Source organism: Aspergillus flavus, chromosome 2 (genome assembly GCF_009017415.1).
Source record: "Aspergillus flavus chromosome 2, complete sequence".
Lineage (NCBI taxonomy): Eukaryota > Fungi > Ascomycota > Eurotiomycetes > Eurotiales > Aspergillaceae > Aspergillus > Aspergillus flavus.
Window position 1 is genome coordinate 194,877 of NC_092409.1, and position 19,581 is coordinate 214,457.

Consider the following 19,581-nt stretch of genomic DNA (forward strand, 5'->3'; position numbering starts at 1 on the left):
TAGCCAGGTACATAACACCACAGGGTGTGGAAAATAGGGCTTTCTGCAGGCAAAGATCAACATTTACCCTAAGAACCTAGCTCCATAACTTCGGGTTCCGAGGGATGCTTTCCAACCATACCTTTGAAGCGTCTAGCAAATCATCTCATCCCTCAAAATCAGTTCCAGACCACATATTCTGGCGGCAGTCATGAACAAACACCGTAGTGGCAAGCTATCTCGCTTGATTGTCAAAGCTCAATGCCAGCTGACCAATAGCGTCGAATTGCGCCAACGTCTCCACCAGAGCCCTCGATACCCGACGCGCCAAGTTGGTTCGTTCGGCTGGACTTCCTAGACCAGGTATAGCACAACGGGGGTGCTTTTACTCAATCTTTAAAGAATGTCCACATGGTACGATCATTGTGGATCATGCCGGGTCCGAATTGCGGGGGGTGTTTTGGAAATTGTTGGCTTCTTGCATCGTACCTACGTCCACAACTGCCGTGTCGCGCTCTGCAGGCACCAGGACTGTTTGTTCAGACAAGTAATGAGTGATACCCAGGGGAGCAGCGAGGTATGGATAGTAAAGTGGCTTGCGAGACTGTGTAGAGATCTAACAGAGGGGAGTTAGCAAAAGATAAGGCGAGGTGAGATGCGCCAAGATTTAGCCAGTCTCCTCCAGCTTCTCCTAAGGAGCATTGATCAACAAAGGAATGCATGCCCCACAAAATAAAAGTCTAGGTAGTTACGGTCGTTATATGGGGCAGGTCCCATCCAGGGTTTCTATCGCTCGGCTTCCGGTTTGTGGGTTTCCAAATCCCCCATGATTAGTCGCTGCACAAGGCACAACCTTGAATTCTAAACGTAATACTAGGTGTTGCTTAATGATAATGGACTGGAATTCGGTAGCCGCCGGTGCCACCAGACCAATATTAGTCACTCGGCCTGTCTTCTTCAGTTATCGGGACTCGAACTTCCGTATAGGGAAGCTTCACGCGATTGTAAAATGTATACCTTGGTTTTTGAAGCTATATAAAGGCCATCTGCCCGCTGTCCCACAAACCTACTTTGGCATGGCCATCCCAGTCAACTAGTACCACATTGTTCACCAAAACCACATACACCATGGCGCCAGACACAACATCGATCCCCGGTTACACGATCTTTCGTAAGGAAGACTACGACAGTGCCGCAGCTGCCGCGGTGACACCACAAGGAATTCCTCATCCACTTGGTAAGCTTATCATGACATAGTAGGACAGGAAGCAGACACTAATGGTATCATAGATCAGCTATCGATTGCAGAGATCCCAGTGGCGGCAGCATTGTTCCGCGAATACGCCAGTCCGAAGCAACTCAAATTTAACTGCATCACTCTCCGTGAGCCTAAGAAGCAAGAGTATGCCGCTTTCAAACAAGGGAATGGGCCACGTCCCGACCGTCGCGCGTTCGCCATTGTCATCGACCGGCAGTCCGGGAGAATCGCTGAGGCCGTTGCCAATTTGACCAAGTCCAAGGTAGAAGAGTGGAAGGACGTCAATGACGCCATGCCAACTCTCACCCTCGAAGATCTGGATATCTTGGAGGGCCTTGCGCGCAAGGATCCTCGCGTTATCCAAGCATGCAAGGAGATCGGAATCACCGACATGTCAAAGGTGTACATTGATGCCTGGGCGATCGGCATTGACGAGCGTTGGGGCTTTGAGCGTCGTCTCCAGCAGGGTCTGGCATACTACCGTCACTCTGAGTTCGATAATCAGTACGCCCATCCTTTGGACTTCTCGATCGTTGCCGATACCGAGCGAGAGGAGATCCTCAGTGTGGATGTCCGCTATGTGAATGGAGAACGCACAGCCATGCCGCTTACCGAGCACAACTACCTGCCCCAGTTTATTGGAGACAAGTACAACCATGACCGACTAAAGCCTATCGATATCACCCAACCTCAAGGTGTCTCGTTCCAGATGAAGGGTAATGAGCTTTCCTGGGCCGGCTACAAGATGCACATCGGGTTCAACTACCGAGAGGGTATCGTCATCTCAGACGTCCGCGCGCATGATCCTTACCAAGACCGCGAGCGTACTTTGTTCAACCGAATCAGTGTGGTCGAGATGGTGGTGCCTTATGGTTGCCCCGAAAAGCCTCACCACAAGAAGCATGCATTTGATGTGGGTGAGTATGGAAGTGGCTTCATGAGCAACTCATTGAAGCTTGGTTGTGATTGCAAGGGCGCGATTCATTACCTGGACGGAGTGATGGCCCTTGCAAGTGGTGAGGCCGCAGTTGTCAAGAACGCCATCTGCATTCACGAAGAGGATAATGGCCTTCTGTATAAACACACAGACTTCCGAGACGGCACAGTGATCTCCGCCCGCGATCGGAAGCTCATTATCTCGCAAATCATTACCGCGGCCAACTATGACTATGGCTTCTATCATATCTTCTCTCTTGACGGAACCTACAAGCTCGAAGTTAAGCTCACCGGCATGTTAAACACCTACCCGTTGCATTCCACCGAACAGGCTGCACCATACGGAACCGAAGTGGCTCCTCAAATCACCGCTCATAACCATCAGCACATCTTCTCACTGCGTATTGACCCTGAGGTAGATGGTCAAAACAACTCCGTTGTCCAAAACGACGCTGTTGCATCAGACTATCCAGTGGGATCTCCGCAGAACTTCTACGGCAATGCCTTCTACAGCAAGAAGACACCACTTCGCACATCCCTGGAAGGTGCCGCTGATTACTGCTACGAAACCAATCGGACATGGGATATCATCAACCCGAACTCCATTAACCCATCTGCTAAGAAGCCCGTTGGGTTCAAGATCATCAACACATCCTGCCCTCCCTTGTTAGCGAAACCGGGTGGTGTCGTCCACACGCGCGCTGCATTCGCACGCAAGCCTCTATGGGTGCTTCCCTACAAGGATTATGAATTGTTTCCTGCCGGGAACTACGTCTGCCAGTCGACTGGTCAGGAGAATCACCCTCACAATGAGACCATTCTTGACTGGGCAAAGAGGAATGAGTCTATCGAGAACACAGATATCGTCTGTTACCTCCAGTTTGGCCTGACCCATTTCCCACGCACTGAGGATTTCCCCATCATGCCAGCTGAGCCTGTCAGCATCATGCTACGCGCTTCGAACTTCTTTATCAAGAATCCTGGTCTTTGGGTTCCTCCTTCGTCAGTGTGTGTTGATACTATGTCGCGCAACGCTTTCTCTACTTCATGCTGTGCGGGCAGTAAGCCAGGGGATAGCTCCAGGTTGTAGGTTGCCGAGGGCTCATGCTTCGCACGATGTAGTATACCATCGAGAATGATGTGCAAAAGCAGTTATGATATGTAATCTTACTTGAGCATCAAAGATAATCTTCTTTCCATTACACTTTATATTTATCTTCGATCCTTGTATTCGTTGTCTGATGTAGGCGGTTTGGTAGTAGAAGGGCGAACAAGACATAATGCTTTACAGCGCCAGATAACAAATCGCCTTCAGGGCTGACTTTCGTCTCGTGATCTCCAGGATCATCAGTTTACTGGGATCGCTGATTATCTGATCTAATAAAGGTTTCAGAATGAAAGACTGAGCAAATCATAAAAAGCAATTTTTTTGTTCTTTTTTCTAGTTTTATATCACTCCAACTCCGCATTAAACATTAACCACAGTAGACCCAAAACTCAAACAAGAACGCGTGACAACATCTATCGCCTGTGTCGCCGTTTCTCTCTCTCTCCCTTTTTTTACTTTTCCTTTCTTTTCTTTTCTTTTCTTTTCTTTTCTTTTCTTTTCTTTTTTCTTTTTTCTTTTTTCTTTTTTTTTTTTGCCTTTGCCTTTTCGCTTTTAAACCATGTACTAGCAGTAACCAAACTATCGGCCATAAGGTAATGAATCAGACTGGCGTCCAGTTATGGGCCTTCTTCACTGGTCGTTCCGGATCATCAATCCACTTCAACTCATACACATTATAATTGATCAACATGACCTCAATTTTCCCCTTCTCCTCATTAATCAAGAAAGTATCAACCCCATCCAGAACCTGCAGATTATTCTCATAATCATGATACTCCCAACGCTCCGTCACCCACTGACCCTTCGGAGCAACATGGGTACCAGTGATATTATACTGGGTAGTGGGCAAGACACTATTCAGCAATCTAGCAGACTCCTTGATGCCAGCATGACCCTGCAAGGTGCGATCGAAGGTGCCGCAAAAAGCCATCTTCAGTTTCTTGGAGTAGTTTCGTTCAATATCCTTCGGGATATCACCGATATACCGGAGGAGGATATGTTCCCAGTAGACCTCCGAAACAGTCCGATCGGTATCTGGCTTCAGGTTGCCCGAGATAAGGTTATCCAACACCGTTTGGGGAGGCTTGCTGGCAGGGTCTTCGATGTTGTTCGACATCTTTGCGAACTGGGCTTTCAGCCATTCCTCGCCCTTGGGTAGACGGGGATCGGTGATGATCATTTCCGGGTAGGCATCGACAAGCCAATTGGCAATGTCTTTGTACCCTTTGTCCAGTGTAAGCTTGATGATGGTGTAGCTGTTACTGTCGCGGAGATTGACATTTGCGCCTCGCTTGCATAGCAACTGCACGGCTTCGAGTTTGCCGGAGACGGCGGCCACAATCACCGGAGTGTACTTGTCATGCTTCTCGCATTGCTCGTCAATCTTTTTGGGATCCTTATCCAGGATCTCTTTGATCTTGTCGAGTTCGCCCTTTTGGGCGGCGGCGAAGAGCGGACCGCAAACATTGAAGTCCGGGTCGCTGGTCTTGCCGCTTTTGACAGGCTGAGGACCGTTCTGATTCACAGCGGAAGGCATGATGAAGAGTAGACTTAAAGATATGACTGATTGCAATTGGCTTGATGTAAGGATGCTTAAGAGTGTCTTGATTAAGATGATAGAGAGTGAATTGGACCGTGACATTGCCTCCTTAAATATTCGAGCATCCTCCTCAACTTCCAACGGGATGCAGATTTACCCTCTCCATGCAGGATCTCCAATCCGATATGCAACGGTGTCATAGGACGTCAGGGTAGCAAATCTGATGTAATTGCGGATGGAACGAGGAGCTCTTTGTCATGTTCGTAGCATCGGGTCTAGCGGATGAAGAGCAGTGACCGTGAATTCGCGGTTACATTTGTTCTCGACTTCGAGTACTTTCAGAGGATCGAACCATTACCAGAGCGAGCCATTACCATTACCGTCGATCTGATGGTCTAGAATCGGTATTCATGGAATCATGCTGTGTCAAAGTCAAAAGACATGCCATGTCTAGACTGATCGTAGTGGAAAACATGACATCTTGCTCCCGATCCGGGCTCCCTGAGGAATCTATTTTGGGAAAGGAGTAGCATCTCCCATTATCAACATGTTACGAAGTGGCGCATGTCCCATCGTGTCTATCTATGGTACTTGCGTTGACTGGTTGGGCTTGGTTGTCTATCCAAGTGACAGCTGTCTATGTCCGTGCCATCTCTATTTTGCCTCCCGGACATAGGGTTCCACTTCATAGACTACTGGCATACGCTTGGTGTCATATCTTGTGGTACAGTCCTGCAGGAAGTTGGCAATGTACTTCCGCTTTGGGTATGTTTCGCTGCGAACGTAGACGAAAGTAACATCATGGAGATGTCTGGAATGCTATCTTGCTTGCCACACACGTTTTCTGTATGCTCTAGAATAGGATGGACGTCATCTACTACTCATACACTCCCTTTGACGTGTCTTGCATGGCACGGTCTCCTACTGAAGTCGAGTGGACAGTGGAGACGAGGCATAATATAGGACTTACCGTTGCATGTCAGGATCAACTCCTGCTTCTTGTAAGTCCGAGCACCGCACGGCCAGACCTCTTCCTTGCTTCTGACGCAGTGTAGGACTCTACCGTGAGCATTGGCCATAGACCCCCGACAACCCGCTACCTAGTGCTCCGCATAGTCGAGTGGCAGAGAACTGAAACCGTTACACACGCCGCACTTCTGACGAGGTTGCAATTACCGATGTAGTTGGCCCTGTGGACAAATTACCCTTGTCCTACGGTCATGGAGATTCAACTGCCCCAGAACTCTGAATATGGACACTTTGATGTCTTTCACTCCTTCCGAGGCTGTTTCTTTGACTAGGTGATGTCACTCCAGTAAATTACCTTCCGCACAAGAGCAGCATATTACCCATTCGAGCCTCTCAAGGTCGAGCATTATCAAGTCATAGAAGTGGAATACTGTAGAGCTTAACGTCTTGTTAGCCCCGGTCGAGGTAGCTGGGAAGTACATACGACAATCCCATATGATGTTGACTCTTTCAATGTGTATATCCCATATTGAAGCTGGGTAGTAACTTAACATCACAAGGTAAGCCCCTGGTCAAGAATCCTACAATCACCACCCTAGCTTTTATCCTTCTCCGACAGAATCTCCTGTTGACTATCCGAATCCTCCCTCAAGAACGTCTCCTTATCCAAATCCCGATACATCCAATAAAATACCCCGGCCAGAATCACCCCGGGGACAGCAGTCCCCACAAACGGCCAAATAAGATGTGGATCCGCCAACGCCGGAACAACAGCCTGACTGATGGCGGACGAGACGGCAGACATAAAAAGGAAGAGAGCGACGACCAACGCACGCATACTCTTCGGAGACCGCGAGAAGGACAGTTCGTATCCGCTGACGACGGCGAAGAGCTCTGAGAGGGCCTGGAGAACGTACATTGGGATCTGGGCCCAGACGGAGAGCGGGGAGACGCCGCTGCCGATGTCACATTCTGTCGCGTAGTAGCCGCAAGGTGAGGTTTCGTAGACGCGCCATTGGAGGAGGGCGCCGACGACACAGCTTAGAGCGGCGAGGATGAAGCCGAGTGTAATACGTTTAATAGGGCCAAATTCGATCCGATGCTTGCGAAGTAAAGGATAAAGACCATAGTTGAGGATCGGGGATGCGATGATGATAGTTAGAGGATTGAAGTTGCTAACGAGGTCGTTCGGTGCACCTTTGGTTGTCATTGATCCAGCTTGCGAGTTGGTAATACTTCCGATGCCTCCGTTGTTGAGATAATAAAGGGGGTAGAAGAGGAAGATTTGGCAAGCGACCAGCGTGCGTCGAACATCGTCCACGAACCCGTCGTTCCAGCTGATCGGTTTTCCCTTGTATGATGCGATCCCCTTCCGCGCAAGCTCCGATGGCTTGACTGAGTCGAAATACGCCTCCGATCCGAACTTCCGGAACCCATTTTGTTGGATGGCCAATTTGATAACACGCAAGGTGTCTCCCAGAATGTTCCCTTGTGGGGGGGTTTTAATTGTCTTCTTGTATACCAACGCCAGGATAATTGGCATCAAGAAGTAAATAATGCCGGGCAGCAGGAATGCCAGCCAATATCCGACACGCTTCGCGGCGTAGCTGGTCGCCAGCCCGAAGAAAGCACCTACGTTGATCAGAGCTACAAGGGTGAAATAATGTTAGCCCTCGTCTGGCATGCAAGATGAATTGATATGAGCCTACCGTAGAATGTAAGTGTAAGTCGTTGGATAGTGGTTTCAGGGTGCACAATGACCCGTTCTCCGGACTTGAGCGTCTTAATGTAAGGATGCTTGAACGTGACTTGTTCCATGACAGTCGGGGAGATATTCGGTTTGAATATACCTATAGTACTCGTCAGAATATGTTTGACATAAAGATAGGGAGTTGAAACCATACCTGCTCCCAATGCGAGAATCATCAAACTGACAATGAACGGAGCCATGCCATGGCCGGCCTGTAATATGCTCGGAATCGCACCGACCACCATGATAACATGCGAAACACCGCAAATGACCACACCGATACAGATTGTCTTATACCGACCCAGTTTTGTATCCGCTAGCCAGCCACCAAAGATGGGAATACAGTACGCAAGGAACTTGAACAACAGCGTCAGGGCGGACGAGACCTGCAATCCCTGCCCTAATGCTCCTGCTGGCTTCTCGGACCCTGGCGCCGACGCTCCCGCACCATTCCCACCAGGCGGAAGAGGGTATTGAATGAAATTCTGAAAGACCCAGGTGCAGCCATAATAGGAGGCACGTTCTGCAAACTCAACGGTGCAGAGCCAATACCCGGATCCTGATACAGGGCCCGCGACCTTGCGTAGGGTATATAATTCCTCCTCGGTGGGCGCTTGACCCAGATACTGGTCACCATCGTAGACGGGCTCGGTCGTGGACGGAGAGGCCTTTTCTTCGTCTGATACGGTGAACACTGCCTTCTTATCTCCACTGAACGAATTTGATTCTATGGGGTCCTGGGGAGCTAGTGTACGGTTAATTCAGGTTCACTTGGACAGAAGAGGCGAATGAATTGCTGTCACTAACCCATGGTTTAGTGCAGCGGAGAGTCACAGCGCTGAAATATATCCTTTCCCCAGATGAGCACGGAAATGGCACTGTAGGAATATATAACATTATCAGCAGGCCACATATCAATGGGAAGATGCATCTGTGCATCCCCAGTTCGAACGAAAGGGAGGATCTAAATGTAACCCTAACGATATGCCATTATGGTGGCGATGATGTGATTGGGAATATGGCTTCGACCTGCTATCTTCTGCATGTTGCCCTACAACACTGGCCGATTACTAGATTAAATCACGAAAGAGGTGCATCAAATCACTCCAATTTGCATTCTAGCCTTGTCTTGGCGTCGCACGACCTCGATGTCTCTCGGCGGGAACCACCGCGATGGCGACATGAGTCCGGCAGATGATGTTATGCTTAAGAGAAACACATACATCAATGCCAAGTATCCGAGATTTACACAGGAACATCCCCGAAAAGACTCCGAAAGGGGACCGGCGATCAAACTCGTCGAGCCACGTCCAAGATCAAGCGGCAGGGAGGGCTATCTAAGATTATCTCGACACTGCATGGGGAACAAATGACAACGCGGAATAGCCCTTGTTAAGATTTTACTCTAAAGCAAACTTTAATTTTACCTGGGATTGCAAGGATCGGCTGGTGCCATTCACTTCATCATTGGTTCATAAATGGCGACCGGCTGCCACTATCCCCAGGACGAGACATCTCGCCGGTTAGTCGCCACAAACAAATGCTCCTGCACCCCACTCACGAATCCTCTTCCTGGTTATTTTACACAATATGTGAAGGATTACTCCGAAGTATGTTGCCTAGGCATGAAAACAGCCAATGGGCAGGTCCTAAAAGTAAGTCATATTCATCCAAGACCCCATTCCACTCAAACTATAACCCACAAGTGATAATAACCAACAGAACTAGCGGAATAATTTGTACAAAAAATAGAAGATATAAAGATTCACAGCAATCACGGGGTATAGTATACGGAAGGCCCACGGATGGATGCGATAGCGAACATGCCGGATCATCCACCGTTCGATCGACGCTCGCGGTGCTCCAGGGGTAAAGAACATGTCCTGCATCACGCCAACACTCAGCTCCTGACCTCTACGAGCCCGTTGAAAGGCGTCTTTCTCATACATCCGCAACGTCTCGTTGAGCGTACTATATCCGCCATCGATGAACCCCCGAATCGCATCCGAGAGATTCATCGCGTCCTCGAATCCAAGGTTCACGCCTTCTCCAGCGAATGGTGGCATGAGGTGAGCTGCATCTCCCACGAGGGTTATAGCCGGATGGGCAGGCCACTGAAACCCAACTGGAAGCGTATAAATACGCCGAGTCATTTCGTATTCACTAGTGGGTGCCAAGAGTTCGAGAAGCTCCGGTGCCCAGTCACGAAATTGCCTAGCAATCTGATGGCGCCGACATTCATCATCCGCCGAGAAAACCGCATCATCGTCTTGGCTTTCTGTGGTATAGACGGATACCTGGATGCTACCATCCCCGAGTTGCTGCCCCATGAGTGCCTTTCCGTCGGAGTACGCGTAGAGGGATCCTCGGTTAACAAGTTCAGAAACCTTCGGTGCGGTCTGAGCAGCATCAGGGATTGTAAAAGCATAACCTTCGACACCGCAGAATGACGGACGCACAGGCGTTAAAAAGCGGCGGATCCGGCTCCAGGCGCCATCAGCTCCCACAACCAGATCGAAGCCCTGCTCGATTCCTTGGGGGAAATGTAGCACATTCCCGTCTGATACACTGAGAAGTTTGTGGCCCCAGCGAATAGTGTCCTGTGGCAGACTATCAAGCAATAATTGCCTAAGGACCATCCGGTCGATCTCTGGACTGCCACGACTATTGTCAGACACTCCTTTTGCAAATTTCAGGTATCTGGTCAGGTTTTTGTCACACAGAAGCATCGCTTCACCGTCGAAGCGGGCGTGGCGAAGGAATTCAACATAGAGACCAGCTTTCTTCAATGCTGCAATGCCTGTTCCCTCGTGCAGATCCAGTGTTCCCCCTTGTCCTCGACTATCAGGCGATGCATCAGCCTCATATATAACCACCCGCACTCTTGGACAGTTAAGAAGCAGACGAGCCAGCAGACAACCTACCGGTCCTGCCCCGACAATAGCGATATTCAGACTGTGCGGCATTATTCCAACAGGGCGATCGCTAAACTTTGAAATCTCTGGGATTGGCTCAGCTAAGAGTATCCGATGGTCTTGTACAAAGCTTGGCAATGCTTGGTGGCTTCACCAAGGCTGACAAATTTTATAGAACCGAGCAGTCCTGGGATCTTTCCCAGGCACAACAACGATATCTCCTAGCGACCTTAACGGTTTCAGGCACTGTGGGGAAATATTAACCAAAGGTCCGACCGAGACGAGAAGTGAATAACAATTTTCTAAGTACAAGTTCCTTTCACACAAGACACGCTATCAATCTCTGATGGTACCTGTGATGTCCGGGAAAAAATGGCAGCCTACGCGGCTTAGTTATAGCTCGCGAGTCGCCTAGTCTTACTTTCTAATCCCTGTCAGCCGCCCAGGATAAGGAGGCTGACAAGCACTTATTACGTGTTTGGCCCCATAATGGTAAGATTCTGCGGATAGGCAACATAGATAGGGCAATGTGGAACCAGTGACCGCAGATATGTAGAGTGTTTGGCATGTTTACTTGGTTTTTCAACTTTACATGTCCTGTACCACGTGATGCGTTTCGTTTCCTGGTGCCTGAGGCCGAGTTTGATCTCCTCCTGGGCTCTAGATCACACGAGAATAGATATGAAGCCATGTTTGTGAGTATTGAACATATTGCTATTTGCACTAGATAACTGCGTTCCTTATGATAATGACAGTTTATTCGGTAGCGTTGTAAGATTTTGATTAGTCGGACACCATTTAGATTGGGGGCCGAAGTTATATATCACCGATTCCGAACATCCCGGCAATTATCTAGACTCTACCGCTTGACTTCATTTAAATCTTTCGTAAAAATAAAAAAAGAAAAAGAAAAATTATAAAAGAAGGTTTAAGTAGCGTACAGTCCAATGAATCTTATTGATATTCTTGTATTAATACCATAATGTCGAATCATACATGTCCACAAATCCGATATATCCAGGATCCCGAGACTCTGAACCTCCCTATTTGAACTCCCCCGGTCCCGGACCAAAATGGCCCCCATCCGAGACCTTCAGGTAGGGAACGGACTGCGAATCATAAGTATTAGATCCAACGTTATTGCCCCACCAGCTAAGCTTGGTACCGGTGTAGCTCAGTGCGAAGAAAATGAGGATCGTAGCCAGAGCAGTGCCTGTATCCATAGCAGCTTGGAGGAGGTCTGGAATAGTTGATTAGTATATGAGTATTAGCGCAATGAGTTCCAGAGAATGGACTCACAATTGTACCGCTTCCACCAGTGGAAGGCGCGCCTTCGGATCCAGAAGTTGAAGATGAAGCCGACGATGAACCAGAGGGAGTATTGAGCTAAGATAGTTAGCCAATTAACTCCAGAAAGAAGAAAGCTGTTCACTTACTGGTAGTTGCGGGTGGGATATTGCCGGCGGCATTAAAGAAGATTGGTACGTTCACGTACTTCAGCCAGCTGTTGGGATAGCGTCGGTAGAGAAAGTACACGATAACAGTGACAACCGGCTGGTAAGAGTTAGCCCTTGGAATATAACGGAGATCCGACCGAGTGCAAACTTACCCCGATCAAGAAGAAGTACATGAGGCCGTTGTAGACTTGCCCCTGTTGGAACATTCTTTGTGGGCCGATTGTTCCCCAGATGATGGATGCATTGTACATCACCTTGGAGCCGTTGCAGGTGAAGCGATTGGGGTTCTTGGGGTCACAGAGTCGGGATATATGGCCCATCATCCAGCGTAGAACTGCATGGTCCAGTTAGTGGATAGAATTACGTATAACCAGAATAGCCAAGCGCACCTCCAGTTTGAGTCATGGTCGCGATAATGGATGCATAGATTTGACCGGCGAAGAGCGCACGAGGTGGAATTTTCTGCATAGGAGACTCGTTAGTCGGGTGATAGGGGATGATTGACATATACACGCACCATATACTGTCCCATCTTGAGGTCTTGGGCAAAGTCCATGGCGTGCTTAATTGAATTATATCCGTAGCACTTGACCATGGTGTTTGCGATCGCGCTGCCGGGGTACGCATATCCTGCAATTAATTCCGTGATAATATTTAGGAAGACTCGCTGATTAGTTGTTCCTTGTAGAATTCCTTCCGGCAGGATCAAAACGACGCCCATGCCAAAGCAGACAACGAGGAATCCCCAGACGGGCAACTCCGTGTCCCAGTATCGAACGGTGAGAACACCCAACCCGAGCACAATAACGGTCAATATCCCGTACCACCAGTCCGGGACGTCATTGTAGGCATGCATCAGTCGACGATGGATGTCCTCGCCACCAGCACGGGAGTTTTTGAACTTAGCCCAGATTTCGCGACCGTTGTAGAGATAGGTGTGCACAATCACGGCTGTCACTGCTGCAAAGCCCAGGCCGTAAGTAAGGGCGTACCCCAAAGAGATGTACATTGGAGAGTAGGCTTGATATTTGCTTTCGACGAAGTTTAAATTAGCATCAACCACTTTTGTGATATTATAGGACTGGCCAGTATTGTCAAAAGTGTTTGACGATAGGAGGGGTAGGCTGGTCAATAGGTTAGATATGGAGCCACGCAAACCAGCGAGAATCAGATGCACTCACTAAGCACTATTCCAGACATTGGTATAGTATAGGATTGGTGAGAGGAAGAAATAGAATATCACAATCGTCGCGAAAGCATTACATGTGATGTAGAAAGGCGTGGTCAGTGGAAAGCCGGCGTAGTTTATCTCGGTCCAGTCGAGGCTAATGGGCAGAAGCCCTAATCCCGAGTTCATCTGTATCACCACAAGTGTTAGACAATGACATTGAACCTAGTATAAGTTGTCGAGAGGCCTCACTCCGAACAAAGTGTTGACCACCTGGTTATGAGGAACAATCCATGTGATAAATGCAAACGTGCTGAGGCTGGTCCAGATATAATCAGGAAACCAGAAGAGGACGAAGCCGAAAATTGTAAAATAAATAAAGAAGCGGTAGCGAGTAATTGTCCAGCCATTTGCAGGAGAACGCTCTTCAGGCTCGTGTAGTGCACGAAAGAGAACGGTGGAGGAAAGAGACGTGGGCCAGATAAGAGCGGCTGGATAGACAATCCACCGGCGAGCAAGACCGGCCAGGCCGAAGCTGAAAAATGTGAGTATTGGTGTATGAGACTTGAGGAAGGTCGTCTGGGAACAAAAATATCTACCCGATCATTTGGGTGGTTAGAAGGTATAGAAAAGAGAACCCTGGTCCGAAGTCACGTCCCCAAAACCGAGGATGAATGATTGCCATTAGTGACCCTTGCGCATACGGAGTAGAAGCGCTGATATTGACACACTGTACATTCATAAACATGTGAGCAAGCGGGTCAAAGATATGCATGCAGAAAGTGGGACTGACGATGACAATAAAGGCATGCTCTTTGACGGTGAATTTTCCTGGGTTGATATCGAAAGACAGCTTTCCCAACGGTACCCTCCAACGAGGAAGCTTTTCCCATGCCCGACCGATAGGAAAAACGAGAAGTTGGGCTACAACATAGCCGATAGTGAGAGAAGGCTTACTGCAGTCAGCGTCGAAACTTTATTCAGCGTACGCATGTTAGAGATTTAAGAGTACTCAACATACGTATCGCAGGCCGAAGAATTGATTAACGCCGGAAAATAACATAACGAAAATTGTCATGAGGATCCATGCTCGAACAGCTGATGTAAAGTCAGTAAATACGACCGGGAGAACATTTGAGCGACTCACTGTTGCAGAGCATGGTCGGATCATCTGTGTTCGACACACATGCGGCTACTTCAGGGACTATACAATTCCACAGTCAATTAAATCATGGCTCATAAGTTAACATTTTGTCCATGGGCTACCCACAGGGTGATTGATCCCCATCCACATTCCATTTAAATGCTTCTACCGGTGGTAATTCGTCTACCTCCCCGGGTTTTCGCATCTCATCTGCCCCTTTGCCCGACTCTGAGTCTGTCGTATGAGCCTCGACAGTCGGTCCGTCCTTGTGGTCATCTTGACCACCTCGGTCTTTAACATCCACAGAGCTTTCAGAGGGCATGGCGAAAGTAAGGCAAGTCTGATACTTTGCCTATTGATTACGGTGAAGGCCCTCAACAAGGAATCCTGGGGAGCCACAGCGAGAGTCTAACAATAAATATAACGCAAGGGGCTTTCTAGACTACGGACTCTTGCGAGGAAGGATTACAGCAGACCCACCTAACATGGCAGGGTGTCTATCACGCTATTGAACGTGATATATCACATCATAACGCTAGTGTGCCAGAACACAGACTTCTTATAAGGGCTTGAAACATTTATGTTGCATGTGGAGCTTTCCCAGTGGAACTTCACAAGTCTATGATATCACCAACTCAACAATTCCGCTCGGGCCACGATATCTGCTGTGACTATCATCATGAAGAAACCGAAAAGAAAACAACAATGAACCAGCACACACAGTATTTTCTAGGTAGTCGCATATGAGAAATAAAACCAAAAAAAATAAGTTGGTTATGGATGTATCCGGTTACCCTAAGGTTCCAAGGTGCATTCGATCTCATCGTGGAACCAACGCACTAGCTGTTCAAACACGTCCGATTGAGGATGTCTAGAACTGATAGCCAATTTGTATCATGTATGGCAGAAGACAAGCAGGTACAGCAGAATCAAAGAAGGTCCAACCGGCAGATTGCCCGGTGATAAACGTGGATAGAAGCATTTCAATTGGAGGCTTGAACATGCTTATCGAGCAACATTTTCGGCGTCGGTTCGGGCCGAGTTCGAGAACCAACAGATGGCGTGCAATCATCCGTTACTTTTCTCTTGTTTACGTTTAGTTCATTGGCAAAGAATTAGCGTGGTTGACGTTCATATTAGAGTCCTCTTCGGTGGCCATGCGGACGGAACGGCGTAAACCCAAAATAGAGATAACGGGCACCCACTTCCGTAAAGAAATTAGTTACTTAAGTCAATTGACCATCCGAGGAAATGCCGATCATGTTCACTAAAACGATCGAGACCCAGTTTATTTATGTCGTGTAGCTATTGTCTGTAGAGGATAACTGCAGGTGTCAAGTGCACAGTGTTCTCTAGTTGACACTAAGTTTGTAGGGCGAATGCCAATACGTGCCCTAAGTTGCGTCATCGCTACCACCCCACTTCGGTGAACGATCGTGCGTCTGACGCAAGCTTGTATGCATTAGACGTGATAGTAAGGCTTATGTATGTTCCTATATAGACTTGATTTTCAAGGATTAATGTGACTTCCCCTGTTTGAATGAGGCCGCTTTGATGGGACCGGTCAAGGCTCAGAGAGCCCTCTGGTCCTACTCAGGGCGGGTACGGCAAGCTAATGCGGCCAATGTGTATTAATTTATTTTGCTGGTTTTGAGACATCTTCTACCAGCAGAATAGTCTGTGGTATACTGCTACATGTCGTCGTCTTCCCCGCTGTTAGTCATCCGCACTAGAGTTTCCTACTGTATATTGATTGAGATCTTGTCTTACTTAGATAATAGAGTGATTTACCATCAGCATAATTCGCTTTCCAACTCAACTGAATAATGTGCTTTGCGGAATTTCTCCCTTACTAGCGCGAGGAATGGTGCTTACAATAAAGAAAGCCGCGCCAAAAGTAGGGCCAATACCAGAATTTCCAAAGCTGAGAATTGCCCAGCCCAATACCAAAGGTATTTACAAGGACAATGAGAATCATTCTGGCCCCTATTTACTCGATCTTATGGTTACTCGCGGTTAGCCAATGGGAACGCGTACCCGCCTCCTGGAGGGCTACTCTGTTGATGCTGGAGCAGATAATATCGTCGTCGCGGCCGAAGGAACCAACCCCGGACCACGTAGAAATGCGGTATTCCAACTGAACACGGGCGAGGAAAAGACTTGAACCGTCATAGCCCCACGCGTGATGAAGACCGTTCAATCTTGCCAGACAGTTAATTGAGACACCCGTCTCTTCTTGCTCGCCACATCATTTACAAACCGTAGGATAGATCTTCAGGGCCCGCTATAATGTTGTCGATATTCTTTTGGTTTCTCGTATCTCATAAGTCATACCAAACCCGTCCACAGAGGCATCGAGCTCAGGTACCTAGTAATCAAGTAACCATCATTTTAAGACTGATTAACAATCGAGAGTGTCCTGGACGCTCTCGTCCTGTTACGTACTACTCCATGTCACTGGAGGACCTTGGACTAACAGAGCTAATCGCACACATCATTGAAGAATTTCAGTATATACATTAATACGGATACTGCAGGATTCACGTAAAGGTTTTTGGATTGGAATGCCGAAGAAATAAGTCTATTGTACTACCTGTAGAAGAGCACTTTGAAACGAAGCCGTAGAGCAGGACATACCGTATGTGTCAAACTTGAGTATATCTGAAAAGGAGCAACACGCCTCTGCATTCTAATGCTCAACCATCGTGCGCAAACGCTTCGATCTCAATCCTCATCCCCTCCAAAGCTAGCTGGTTCACTCCAACACACGTCAACACAGGCTTGTGATCTGGCATCCACTTTTGAAGATTCTGCACAAGCAAGGCAATGACTTCATCATTGGTCTGTACGATGAAAATTCGAACTCGATAGACCTGGGACCAGCCCCTCCCACCAGCATCTTTGAGCGCTAGCTCTACGTTGGCGAATGCTTGGTTGATTTCTTCCCCTAAGTCCGTGTGGACTTTGCGAGTACTTGGATCCCAACCTCCTGATGATGCGTCAATGGTTGATGGCCAAGACAGATAGCGAACATGAGTACGTCACTAACATACCTTGGCCGGAGATTTCAATGCGATCGCCAATACGTACCGCCTGGCTATATGATAAGACTTCACGCATATGCTCGCCGAAGCCTTTGTAGCTGAAGTATTGGAGGTGGGACATTGTACTACCGAAAAGATAGATGGGTGGTTTGGACTTGAAACTTTGTTCAGAGGACTGTTTTGTTATAATTCTTGAAGAAGCTTCACGGTGCAACGTTGATCGAACAGATATGACCTGTAGCAAAGGGAGAACTGAGCAAAGATTTTTATAATCAACCATACCAAGACTGCCAAGCCAATGTTACTCATTTGCTTAGAAATCCAAAATCTAAGGCAATGCCTGCCATGGATCAAACATTTATTGGCACCGCGGAGTCTTCTGTCGAAGCCTACGGTTGGTATACTGTAGATGGGCTAAAGTTGGGATGTCAGCTTACAAAGCATTAGAGCTTCAATTACGGCCTTATCTTGGCATTCAAGTGCTGTAGTCTCAGGCGGCACCGTGGCCATCGTTGTCTCCCAGTTTCGAGTTGGGACAAAGTCGGAGGGCTTCCGGATGGTTCCCTTGCTACTTTACCTCATTCCTCGTTTTAGGGAGCGAAGGACTAATAAAAACATTTTTAGTACGCGAGTATACCGATCCGCGTTGTTATCGGCGACAAGGTTGGTGTGTAGGCGGCTCAAAGACAATAAGGCGCCTGGCGGACTGCTTTGAAAGGATCTTTTCTAAGAAAGCTTGATGAAGTCACAGACACCAGGTTCCATTCCATATTGAACGCCTCTATATATGTTAAGGCCTGCTAGATCTAACCAGTCATAATTCTGATGGCGACCCGAGCTGGACAACCTCGGGACGTTAGTGCCAAGTGGAGGGCTCGTCTCCGTCTATCGCGGGGTTCAAAGTTAATCCGTGTTCCATCTAATCTTCATGTTCCTAAACCAACTCAGCTGGAGATCAGAACAGGTTATCCCGCATCGCAACGAAGAGAGAAGATATATAAAATTAAGTGCAAGGTGGTCTCAATAATAATTAGGATTAAGGACAATTCATTCAATCGAAGGGCAATTGTTAGGTCTTTTTTTCCTTGAAAACCATCATCATGTCCATGTACACCATCGAAAAACCGTTGGAAGGGACTTTTGTCTACACTCTCTTTGGGGTCCAACAGCCTGACGATGTTCAATCACCTGCTACTGAAAATCTTATCAGAACATTCAGTCATCTCATAACAGGTGCCAACTGCCACCTTGACCAAGTAACCCAGGATGGGATTGTTTCCCCGGGAATAGGGAAGACACGAATATGGATTGCCACATGGAAATCGATCGCCGACTTTGAGGCCTGGTGGGAGTCCGACAGTGTTATCAAATTTTGGTCGTCTCTGCCTCCTGATGCAGGCATGTGGCGCGAGTTTGTCAAGGTTCCTTACGGTCGATCCCAATACAAAGCCACACAAAACCGGCAAGATGGGCAAGGGGTCCATTTCGCCCACAAGCCGACTGAAAAGAATGGTTACTGGGGTTGGATCAGAGATTCAATCAGAGAATTGTCAAAAGAAAACCGCATGGATTCCCCTCTGCTGGTGCCACCAATACCGGAACGAAAGGCCTCTCTCAAAGAGAAGACTTTGGGACGTGTCACATTCAATGGATTTCCAGACAATCTCTGCTTTAACCTTGAGAGACAGGACCTTTCCGAGATGACGGGGGCTGAAAGAGGCGTTTGGTTTGACCAATTTGATCAAGCTGCCTGCAAGTGGATGGACGATCTGGCTCACGCAGCCCCGGAAGCGGGAATTCTAACATCTCGTATGTGCTACGACGAGCGCCTGGGGACCTACAAAGAGGGGGATAGCGAGTTCCACAAGTACAATAGAAAAGTCGAACTTTTCTACTTCATGGATCTTAGGTCTATGGAAAGAGCGGGTCGATCTAACAAAGGCCATGTTGCATTGCGTAACAATATTTTGAAAACATATGGACCTGGTGGGATTATGTCGGAATGTGGGAAAGTAGCCTTGTGGGTGCAGACAAACATACTTAAGGCCCCTGAAATTGATGCTGAGTACGTTGGATGCGTTCCTGGGACGGGCTCTATGGCTAATCAGAACCATGAAGCATTTCAATGTCAGAAGGAGGCGAGTCCTTGCCAACATGCAAAGGCATGAGAAAAGAAGTGCGGTTACTTAGTAAACACAACCTGGACAATATTGGGACTCTCGCCCTTGATTAGTTATAAGTTGCAAGTTTTTGAGCATGGGAATCATGCAAATAATTCACCACAAGAAGCCGAATTTTCATTATCATTCATAT

General features: G+C 47.9%; 6 protein-coding genes across 6 annotated transcripts; 2 read left to right on the forward strand and 4 right to left on the reverse strand.

Moving 5' to 3' along the window:
* Positions 1-801: 801 nt before the first annotated feature.
* Positions 802-3,760, forward strand: F9C07_2276692 (copper amine oxidase). The gene is made up of 2 exons (XM_041289474.2): positions 802-1,216; positions 1,270-3,760. The coding sequence occupies exons 1-2, from the start codon at positions 1,108-1,110 to the stop codon at positions 3,261-3,263; spliced, it is 2,103 nt and encodes a 700-aa protein (XP_041141913.1). The 5' UTR covers positions 802-1,107; the 3' UTR covers positions 3,264-3,760.
* A 30-nt stretch (positions 3,761-3,790) lies between these two features.
* Positions 3,791-4,966, reverse strand: F9C07_2276693 (ankyrin repeat protein). Its single transcript, XM_041284640.2, has one exon. The coding sequence runs from the start codon at positions 4,921-4,923 to the stop codon at positions 3,883-3,885; it is 1,041 nt and encodes a 346-aa protein (XP_041141914.2). The 5' UTR covers positions 4,924-4,966; the 3' UTR covers positions 3,791-3,882.
* On the reverse strand, positions 4,967-10,809 carry F9C07_2276694 (POT family-domain-containing protein). Its single transcript, XM_071510190.1, has 5 exons — positions 10,465-10,809; positions 9,333-10,381; positions 7,695-8,285; positions 7,500-7,640; positions 4,967-7,437 (listed from the first exon to the last, which is right to left on the reverse strand). The coding sequence occupies exons 2-5, from the start codon at positions 10,267-10,269 to the stop codon at positions 6,386-6,388; spliced, it is 2,721 nt and encodes a 906-aa protein (XP_071363448.1). The 5' UTR covers positions 10,270-10,381; positions 10,465-10,809; the 3' UTR covers positions 4,967-6,385.
* Positions 10,810-11,381: 572 nt separating this feature from the next.
* F9C07_2276695 (putative oligopeptide transporter) lies at positions 11,382-14,664 on the reverse strand. Its single transcript, XM_071510191.1, has 13 exons — positions 14,351-14,664; positions 14,228-14,284; positions 14,102-14,178; positions 13,874-14,032; positions 13,680-13,810; positions 13,333-13,615; positions 13,094-13,269; positions 12,430-13,036; positions 12,302-12,374; positions 12,065-12,246; positions 11,892-12,009; positions 11,755-11,841; positions 11,382-11,695 (listed from the first exon to the last, which is right to left on the reverse strand). The coding sequence occupies exons 1-13, from the start codon at positions 14,544-14,546 to the stop codon at positions 11,499-11,501; spliced, it is 2,343 nt and encodes a 780-aa protein (XP_071363449.1). The 5' UTR covers positions 14,547-14,664; the 3' UTR covers positions 11,382-11,498.
* Positions 14,665-16,920: 2,256 nt separating this feature from the next.
* F9C07_9456 (putative translation initiation inhibitor) lies at positions 16,921-17,389 on the reverse strand (the record flags this gene model as incomplete). Its single annotated transcript, XM_041289487.2, has 2 exons — positions 16,921-17,213; positions 17,278-17,389. The coding sequence occupies 2 exons, from the start codon at positions 17,387-17,389 to the stop codon at positions 16,921-16,923; spliced, it is 405 nt and encodes a 134-aa protein (XP_041141917.2).
* Positions 17,390-18,368: 979 nt separating this feature from the next.
* F9C07_9457 (putative phenylacetaldoxime dehydratase) lies at positions 18,369-19,436 on the forward strand (the record flags this gene model as incomplete). The annotated part of the gene is made up of 1 exon (XM_041284623.1): positions 18,369-19,436. One exon carries the CDS (start codon positions 18,369-18,371, stop codon positions 19,434-19,436), a length of 1,068 nt encoding a protein of 355 aa, XP_041141918.1.
* Positions 19,437-19,581: the final 145 nt, after the last annotated feature.

What these genes read in the sequence shown, in the direction of transcription:
- F9C07_2276692 (XM_041289474.2), top strand. Translation starts at nt 1,108, where the DNA reads ATGGCGCCAGACACAACATCGATCCCCGGTTACACGATCTTTCGTAAG. An exon ending in AGGAATTCCTCATCCACTTG is followed by an intron (nt 1,217 to 1,269) that starts GTAAGCTTATCA and finishes ATGGTATCATAG; the next exon opens with ATCAGCTATCGATTGCAGAG.
- F9C07_2276693 (XM_041284640.2), bottom strand. Translation starts at nt 4,923, where the DNA reads ATGTCACGGTCCAATTCACTCTCTATCATCTTAATCAAGACACTCTTA.
- F9C07_2276694 (XM_071510190.1), bottom strand. Translation starts at nt 10,269, where the DNA reads ATGCTTCTGTGTGACAAAAACCTGACCAGATACCTGAAATTTGCAAAA. An exon ending in CATCCATCCGTGGGCCTTCC is followed by an intron (nt 8,286 to 9,332) that starts GTATACTATACC and finishes ACCGTACACTAG; the next exon opens with CTCCCCAGGACCCCATAGAA. An exon ending in ACTTACACTTACATTCTACG is followed by an intron (nt 7,438 to 7,499) that starts GTAGGCTCATAT and finishes TCACCCTTGTAG; the next exon opens with CTCTGATCAACGTAGGTGCT.
- F9C07_2276695 (XM_071510191.1), bottom strand. Translation starts at nt 14,546, where the DNA reads ATGCCCTCTGAAAGCTCTGTGGATGTTAAAGACCGAGGTGGTCAAGAT. An exon ending in GGATGGGGATCAATCACCCT is followed by an intron (nt 14,285 to 14,350) that starts GTGGGTAGCCCA and finishes GGAATTGTATAG; the next exon opens with TCCCTGAAGTAGCCGCATGT. An exon ending in CTGGTGGAAGCGGTACAATT is followed by an intron (nt 11,696 to 11,754) that starts GTGAGTCCATTC and finishes CAACTATTCCAG; the next exon opens with ACCTCCTCCAAGCTGCTATG.